Source organism: Xiphophorus hellerii, chromosome 2 (assembly GCF_003331165.1).
Source record: "Xiphophorus hellerii strain 12219 chromosome 2, Xiphophorus_hellerii-4.1, whole genome shotgun sequence".
Taxonomy (NCBI): domain Eukaryota; kingdom Metazoa; phylum Chordata; class Actinopteri; order Cyprinodontiformes; family Poeciliidae; genus Xiphophorus; species Xiphophorus hellerii.
Genome location: NC_045673.1, coordinates 17,608,449 through 17,617,903, shown reverse-complemented (window position 1 = coordinate 17,617,903; position 9,455 = coordinate 17,608,449). Strand labels below are relative to the sequence as shown.

General features: G+C 42.0%; 1 protein-coding gene across 1 annotated transcript; it reads left to right on the top strand.

The window, feature by feature from the left end:
• Positions 1-323: 323 nt before the first annotated feature.
• On the top strand, positions 324-8,747 carry LOC116734440 (carbohydrate sulfotransferase 1). The gene is made up of 3 exons (XM_032585841.1): positions 324-1,252; positions 5,591-5,762; positions 7,448-8,747. The coding sequence occupies exons 1-3, from the start codon at positions 1,250-1,252 to the stop codon at positions 8,569-8,571; spliced, it is 1,299 nt and encodes a 432-aa protein (XP_032441732.1). The 5' UTR covers positions 324-1,249; the 3' UTR covers positions 8,572-8,747.
• The last annotated feature ends 708 nt before the right edge of the window (positions 8,748-9,455 follow it).

The window sequence follows — 9,455 nt, the reverse complement described above, 5'->3', positions numbered from 1 at the left end:
GGTGCTTCTTTTTCTACAGTACAGCACGTTTTCCTTCCATTTAGTTTTTCATTAAATTGGATGCAGCACACTGAGCTGAACAACCACATTTTTTAGCTGTGGCTTTCTGTGGCTTATCTAATGTGAAGGTTTTCCATCTCTGTAAAATTAGCAGTCTTCCCTATGGTTGTGTAGGGCATAACATAGCCACATAACAATAAATCTTTATTAGTTTTAGCTTTTGAATTGAATTACTACAACGAAAGAAGTTTTAAATGATATTCTAATTTATTAAGTAGCTGTGTTAGTGGCCCTAATCCTCCAACTGTCTGCAGACCCTTCCTGATGTTTTGGTTTGTCCATGCAACCGTGAGGCCCAACAGATACGTTAGTTCACAAATTTCCGTAAAGACACGCCTTTTCAATGTGACTCTGTCTCGGTGGGAGATAAATCTGAAAGACTGCAAACAGAATCCACCCACATTTCCAGGAGTAATGGAGCTGTCACTGGCTAAATCTGACCCCACAGTAACCCTCAGAGGGGCAATGATATGCTGCCCATCCCTCCACCAGAGTGGAGAGGAGAGTGGGCAGCAGAGTGAGGAGGGGGCCTTATCTGATGATAGCAGTCATCTTCACTGAAATGAGAAAAATAGAGGTCATTGTGTCACCGTAGCCCCACGGGATGAAGTGTTTATATATGTGTGCGGGGCGAGCTGAATCCCTGCGGAGAGAAGGATGCTGGTAGGATGCTGAACTGATTGTCGATGCTTGGCTGGAGCTGATGAAGGCTCCCTCCAGGCGATATGAAAAATATCACGTCCTCCCATTCCTGCAAACCAGTTAAATTACAGGTTGCGATGTGTGGAAGCGCTCTCTCCCTCTCTCACACATCACAGCAGTCAGAGTTAGTCGTCCCTCACTATGTAGGTTACTTCCTCTCTGGTTCGCATGCATCTCCGGGGCGCAATGAAGCGAAGCTCAGCCAAGAAGGCGTAATGCACGGAGAAGGGGGGTAATCTCGCATCCAATCTGATGTCTCAGCTGCTAAAGTCTCTCCGGTCTCTGGAGGGGTGGGCTACACATGCTTATTTTCCCAGACACTTTCCATCCGTGGCGCGTCTCCGGCTTTGAACGCACTTGGGCTCCGGACACCGGTGGCTACTGACACACTCCCACACACACACCCTCTCTCATTCACACAGCTTTGCAAATGCACAGCCCGGGACTGGACTGGCCGGAGGAATACAGCATCTGACTGAAAGCGCTGATGGTACGGTGATTTTTTTCATCTTCTTTTTTCTTTGTTTTTTGTCAGATCTTGCTCGTTTACGCACAGAAAACAGGGACTAAAGTCAGACAGCGTGTTGGTAGAACACGCTGTCTGGAGCAGAACATCAGTAAATACGCAAAATGTTTTCCTTTTGTGGATGTTAATTATTAACTTTTGGTTTATTGTTATATTTATATTACCATTGGACAGCTATTAGATTCGATTTGTCATATTAATTTGCCAGCGTTATTGCATGCAAAGTGACTTCATAACTTTAATTCTTTACGATTATGAACACCTGCCTAAGGGATGGACGAACCCAGACCTCTGAAGATGTTTGTGGTGTCTGGAGTCAAGATGTTACTTTTTTTTTTTTTTTTCAAGCGCATCCAGGAAACATGAATTGTTTCGTTGTGTTCCTCCAACGATTCCTGAAGACTTTTTGCTTCGTGGCAAAAAGTCTGAACGCTGCCTCAGCCACCAATGCCACTTTACTGGAAAAAAAAGTGACAATTGTTTGCTCTGTGTTTGTGGTGCGTTTAAAACGTGAGGTTCTCATGGATGGAAGGACCTGAAGGGTTTACAGCAGAACTTCGTCCACTTGCTTCCTCTCCTTTATGTTTTCCCCCAGTTAAACAACTGGAAATCTACTTGATGTAAAAGAAAAATGATTCCCCAGACCTTGTCAGCAACCTTTACTGCAAGGTGGTTAGTTCTTTATGTGGTGGAGTGTTCAACGTAGGCATGTTGACTGGTCTGTAGCACCCACATGCATAAATTAGCCTGGAAGGAAGCAGTGTCCCTTCCTTGGTCACCGCTGATGGATACTGACCCCTGCACATGTGATCTTTGCTTTGCGTGATATGGCTCACTAACCCTGGTGGAGCAGTGTGGGTTGGCCTGAACACCTGACGTTTCTTAATTTGACATTTCAGTTCTCACCACCCAAACAAATGTTATGCTACATCTAGCTAAGATTGCCAGTTGAGTTACACCTTCTCGCTGGTTGCTTTTATAAAGTTCAGTCTCACTGCTTTCTTTTTTTAAGGAATATGGACGACATTTAGAGATCTTGTCAACCTTTTTATTGTCGGGGCACTAAAGAAGGGGCTCTCTTAGGGTTTATTCAAGTAAAACCCCATGACCACTGCACTCATGGAGTGTTGGATATACTGTGACCCATTGCGGTCGTCACAGTTTGTCTCCTGCCAAACTTGTTCCAACCCTAACACTCACCCATTTCTTCCTGCTTTAGCTCAAACACATGTAATTCACTTCAACTGTCAATGGTCGTAATGTTATGCTTCATTGGTGTATCTTTTTATTTTACTCAAACAGGGTGAGTCGGCTATTTGCACTGAATTTATGAGAACAGCCTCCAGTACTGATCCAGCAGCCTATAAAAGCAACGCTGTCATGGACAAGACACAATGAGAGTTGACCTTTTTCTTCATTTTCCCATCTTCCACCCCACTTGCCTTTGCTCTCTCCTTATGTGTGGGTGTGGGTGTGTGTGTGCGTGCGTGTATTTGTGTGGTTTAGGAATTACGTTGAACAAGATTAATCTTTTCTCCACACAGGAGTTCCTCATGTAGCCAAAGGGTCACATGCATCTTGCTGGCTGCAGTTCTATATGTAAGAAATTGGTTAAAACAGAGAGAAAAATTGGAGGAAAATAAGATTGATAAATGGAGGACAGAGCGAGAAAGACCAGCCGTGGGCTCCCGGCGTTGCTGCTGCTGTTGCTCGGCCCCTCAGTGTTTTCTAGGATTGATCATCAGCCTTCACCAATAAACAGCCCCGCTCTGAGGATGTGTGAACTCTCCGAGGGGCCCCTAATAGAAAAATCTATGGCTCTCTCCCCATCCCTCAATAAGTCGGATCCCGAATCCCTCAGTCCCACCTTCATCACTAACTTCTAACCTCATTTGTTGCTTTTGTTTTTCCACAGAGGCAATTACCTTTCTCACACCATGCGCCACAGCGCTCTGGCTGCCGGCTGTGTTATCTCAGCAGCTGCAGCAAATGCGCTCACTGAATTTACAACTCAAACTTGCCTAAGGAACGTGCACCACACAGCATAATCTTTAGTTGATCCCGTCCCTGTGGCTCTTATCCCTTGTAAGAGCTGTTATTTTATGAGGGATACAAAAAGCCGAGCCTGCAGTCCCCCCCTTCCAGCTTATTTCTAACGCAAACGTCCGTTTGCTGGGGGAGTCATAAGACAGGCAGGCCGGGGGACTTGCAAATCAAATTGCTGAAATCTATTGAAGCGTCTGTTTTGATTCTCCGGAGGGCAGCAGGGTGAAGAGAAACAAAGCTCTGAGCCCTAAACACGACTGGAAAGGAAAACAAAACCTGCCGCCGAGGAATTTTATGATGCGCCTCGGTCAGCCAGCTGTGCAGTACAAACTGGATGTGGATGGCAGAGCTGTTGAATTCATTTTTTTTTTAAGTGTAAGAAGCCTGGTCAAAGGTTCTTATTATTTGTACCCATTCATGCAGTCGTTATATGCCTCTGCCAACTCTCCCTCAGTCGGTCCTGCTTCTTAAAGTGACAAACTACACACCACTACTTTGCGTTCCTGCCTTCCTGTCTGTCTGCAGCATCCAGTCTGAGAAAGTTTCTCGCCTTGATGAGTTCATTCCCTGTTTTTTTTTAACTGTATTCAAACAGAATGTCTCATGATGTCAGCTTGATTCGGCTTCCCCTCACCCACCGAGTAAACGTCTTTCAGTCGGTGCTGTTTGTGATTAATGGAACATCAAAAGCTCAGTGTGATACATTCCCGAGGATACGAGTCTGCCAGGGACACATAAACATCATTAATGAAGAAGAAGCAGATTGAAGAGAGACGGAACGAGGGTGAGGAGGCTAAAAAAGTAGGAGGGGAACATTTATTTTTGTCAGTAATGTGATATAGAGGCTACTTACCTGTGGTTTTGTTAATGATTGCCCCTGTAAAGCCACTTTTGAGGGATGAAGGGACAGTTTGCACCCGGTGATCACGTAATTATCTACCATCAGTTTGCTGCATGCAGCAATGGATGGATGGATGGATGGCAGCTTTTTTCCCTACAAACTCCATCTAGAAAAATCACATCTTCCTTTGCTCTTTGATGGCCAGTGGCAAAAATCTCAGAAGCACACAAAGGAAACTTCTCCACTCAAGAAGACAGCTATATTTATCAGAGTATGCTGCTCTCTCCTGGGCTCAGAGGCTTAATTACCCAGAAGAGGGGGAAGTAAAGATGAATAGCAATTATGCAACAGTATGCAAAGTGTCCTGAATCGTGAGCCTGTTGTAGATGGAACCATCACTGCTATGTTCTCCAGATGAAAGTCTGGGTCAAGATTTCATGACACGGATTTTAAGCTGTTTGTACATTACATTTAAGATATTTAAAGTCCTCCTGATGCATTTGAGCTTTTGCCTCTTGTGTCACTCTACACTCACAAAGCCTTTTATTAGGATTTTATGTGACAGACCAAGACAAAGCAATATATACTGCCAATATGGAAGGAAAATATAACTAAATAAAATGTTTGTTGAGCTGCAAAAGCTACCCTTAAAAAATTGGAAAAGGAAGCAACAGCAATTTTATTTGTGATAGGAAGTTTGTTTTGATTTTTGAATCAAAGAACCCCAACTTTATATACATTTTATGGTATAACATAGAGAAAAGCCAGAAAAATGTACAAAAAAGCTGTGAAAATATTTTATTTAACGGTAAGTTCCATACTTCCGAAATTATGTCAACAATAAGGACATTTAGGAACTTGGGGTTTAGTTACTTAAAGATTTGGTTTTAAAAAGGGACCTAAATCTTTACATACTTTTGCAAACCACTGTGTGCCATAAATGGAACATTTTGCTAACCCATTCTCTTTCCTGGTAGTCTGTTACAGTCTGTTTTCCTCCTAATAAATAGCACACAGTTTAGTTTTAGGTCCAGGAGGCTCAAATATTTCTGCCATTAGAACTGTCAGCTGCCACCACATGCAAATAGGTTGTTTAATATTTAATGCAGTAACAAGCTATTTCATCTTTTCAGAGAAGAACATGCCATTAAAGTGTGCATTCTGGACTGACTGGAATAATGTGGCATACATAGTAGAAAAGATAATGTTAAATATTTATGAAAATGTCTGACAAGGAAGTGCCTTTGGGCGATAATCCCAACAACTCCAATAAGAGCTGCTCTGAAGACCATCAGTAAGAGCCCTGGAGGTGTCACTCTACGGGAGCTGCACATGCAAGAGATTGGAGAAAAAAAAAAGCCATCAAAATAAAATCTCAATTTGTGTCTTTTCCCGTGTCTTCCCTGCGGCACCAGCGTGAAGGATGTAGAGCCGGAGGTGGGGGCAGGATGGAGTGCTCCTGGAAGACGGTGTTGCTGCTGGTGTGCGCATCTCTTGGGGTCCAGTACACGGCTATCCGGACCCTGAGGGACTCGATGTCTGGACCCTGTCAGAGAGCCTACCGCTGCAGGAGCAGATACCACAGAGGTACCATCGGGTGGCATATTAAAACCTTGCTAAAGTCTAAAAAGTGTGCAGATATAACAGAGAATAAGTATTAAATAGAACAATATTTTGCTCAGTCAATGTATCTAAGCGGGGCTACTGACTTTTACTTCACACCATATGTCAGAAACAATCCAAGCAGTCCACATTTACAAAGAAGTCTAACCAAGTACACCATAAACATGAGTAAATAAGTAGGACAGAAAAAAACATCAAGATCAGTTAAATACCTAAAAGCCTTTTTTGTAACAAATAAATTACATGTATGCATATCAAAATGGAACTGTCATTAATTTTGATTAAACCTGTTTTTTTGTTCTTTAAAGCTTTCTCTTCTAAAGTCAACCTTGTGGTTATGAGCCGGCGGTCAGCATCCATAAGGGTTTTACTCTGAGTGTAAGACTGCTCTGTGTCTTCACTGGGTCCTCGTTGGAAATCTACCAATTGACTTTCATGTTCCATCCCCTCTAATCTTTAAATTATTGTGTCACTGCATGAAAACCTTTCTGCATTTTTGGCTTTGTCACGCACAACCATTAGGGGATTATACAAATGTGAATGCCTGACAAACAAAATAACATGAAAGTCAGATTTAGATGGATTTCCAATTTCTTGAGTAACGGTTCTAAATCCTGACCAGCTGACAGTCTGTTTCTATTTGCAGTTTTTACCCATTTTCCCTATAATCCATATTTTTTTCTCTTTCCCTTGTTTGTCTTCTACATTTTAAGGCTGTATTAAAAAAAAAAAGTTACAATCCGCTAGCACAATGTTAGAGTTTTTCAAATTTCTCACCTGGTTTTATAATTTCAATCTGAAATGTTCCTTTCTTTGTTTTCTGTGTCTTTTGGCCATTTTCTTTTCTTAATTTACTTCAATACTAATTTAATATGTCATTCCACAGTAACCTATGGGCATATTTGTTTTGATTTTATTGGGTATGTGGATTACATGGTTTGCAACTGAGTACTGGTGTGAATTTCATATCAATAGCCCCTTTAAAAGTACATTTTCTGAAAAGACGAAAGCCTGAAATACATCAGCTGGGGATACAGAGAAACATTCAATACTTGATTGGTAATATTATAATTTCAACAAAAACTTTTAGAAATAGGTTTTAACATCAGTGTTGTTATAGATGCAAAATAAAAAGGAAACTTGAGCACTGAAAATGGGTTTTCCCTGTAAATGGAGAAAAGAAAAATAATATGAAAAATGCATTATTTATCTTGCAATTATCCTCCCATTTACCACCATTAATACACTCTCACTGCACAGATGTAACTTGCCAGTGAAAGGCTCCTGAATAAAAAAAATCCTCTTTGCAATCAACTCTTCATCAGCAGTAATTGCACATCAGTTATTTGGCTCTATATTTAGAAATCTACTATTTCATAACCCTCCTTTGAAAACCGCTATCAGTCTCTTGGATGTTTGCGCTAAATAATTTAAACTTTATTGGCTTTAATCTGTAGTTTTCCAGAAATAAATATAGAATATTGCAGTTCATATTTATGAGTTAAAGTTGATCTTCTGAAACGAACCGCATTTCACTCAGTAATGATTGCAGCATTTTCTGGAATAAGTTATTTAAAGCCTGTTCTTAAAACATCATATGAATGACGATCATTTTGAAAGCACTCGTCTTTTTCTTTTCCTTGCTCAAGACTCCAGATGGGCTGCCTTGTGTGATGACAGCTGGATGCCCGTCGAGTTGCCTCAGAAGCATATACTGCTTTTTGCGACAACGCGCAGCGGCTCCTCGTTCACCGGACAGCTACTCAACCAGCATCCCGGGATCTTCTATGTCTTTGAGCCCCTTTACCACGTCCAGCAGGCCTTCACCAACTCCAGCAGCAGGTTGCGTCGAACTTTAGACCGCCGGGCCTTGCTTGGAGCCTACAGAGACCTCCTCTTAAACCTGTACACCTGCGACCTTCACTTCATGGAGAACTACATCCGCCCTGAAGCCCAGGATCACATCACAAGCTCCTTTTTCCGACGGAGCTCAAGCCATGCCCTCTGTTCTCCTCCAGTTTGTTTGGAAGGGGCGGTTGCAATGTCCGATTCACCTGATGAAATCTGGTGTCCTAAGAAGTGCGGGGCTCTGAACCTCACTCTAGCCGCCATGTCATGTATGTCAAGAGGACATGTAGCCATAAAAACCGTGAGGATTCCCGAGGTGGGAGACTTGCGGACTCTGACAGAAGATCCGCGTCTGGACCTGAAGATCATCCATCTGGTGAGAGACCCCAGAGCCATCCTCGCTTCCCGCATCATGGCGTTCTCTGACCAGTTTCGCGCTTGGAAAATATGGAACGCCACTGGACGCCAGCCTCGATACGTGGACCTCTCGCAGATCACCAGCACCTGTAAGGACATGTCTGCCTCTGCAGAAAGTGGCCTGCAGAGACCAGCGTGGCTGCGAGGACGATACATGCTGGTGCGGTACGAGGACTTGGCTCTTCACCCAAATGCCGGGGCGACTGCAATTTACAGGTTCGTGGGTCTGGAGATGGAAGACAGGGTGAGGATGTGGATATTGAAAAACACCAACAGCAATGTGTCGGCTCCCTCTGAGTGGAATTACAAATACTCCACCACAAGAAACTCCAGAACCACGGCAGAAAGTTGGAGGCTTCGTCTCAGCTTTGACATTGTGAAAACTATTCAGAATCTTTGTAGTGACACGTTGGCTCTGCTCGGATACAAGCAGGTTCATTCTGCTGCCGAACTCAGAAACTTGTCACAAAGTTTAGTGGAGCACAGAACGTTTCAGCCTGTCACATGATGATGCAGGAAATCTGCTTATTTAGAAAACGTCTCTATGCTCAGATTTTGGTCTGTCAAGATGCGGATGAAATGAATGTAACTTATTTGAATCCTGACTGATGCCTGAAATACCTTGCTATAGTTGGTAAGTTTTTGTTAAATATGTCAAAAGTGCCATTTTTTTACACGAAGAAAACTGGGAAACAGAATGATGCACTAATGGTGCTACTACTTCTGCTGTATACCTATAACACTTAGGCATTGACCCGGGGCTCAGTTAAGGCTTTTTAAAATAATTAGTATCTCTCAAGATGCATCCCCAGAAAACTCTATGACATTGTTTTTGCTTAGCCAATGTTTAAAAAATTACAGCCTTTGTGTAGCAATGGTAAGCGAATTTGGGCCAAGTTCATAGTTTTTGTTAATTTAGCAACCCAGAAGTTTCTTCTTCTACAATTCAGCTCAAAATTATTTATACCTTTATCAAATTTAGATTTAAGGTAATTTTTTTAATCAATATGTTTCCTCAGACTAAAAGTAACATCAACATGTTGTAGTCTAACATTAAATCAAAAATATGATGGGGAATAATTTTCCAATCACAAAGATTTGGCAAAAGATTAATGGTCCAACTTTGTCAGCATAAGAAGGAGTATATCAGTATACTGCCAATAAATCTATCTAATTGATAATTGAGGATGCAGACACTTTTTGCCGTGTCAGTTTTTGCTCAAATGTAAATTAAAACTGATTATCTGTGGGGGGGGGTTGTTTACTCCTCTTATATTATCTTTTTGTTAGTCAGAAGATAGCTGCGTTAATGCTGATTCAAAACAAGCTTTTTAATTGAATGACTAAATGGCTCTGAATAATTCAAGCTTAGCTGTAAGTGTTTCTCTTTTT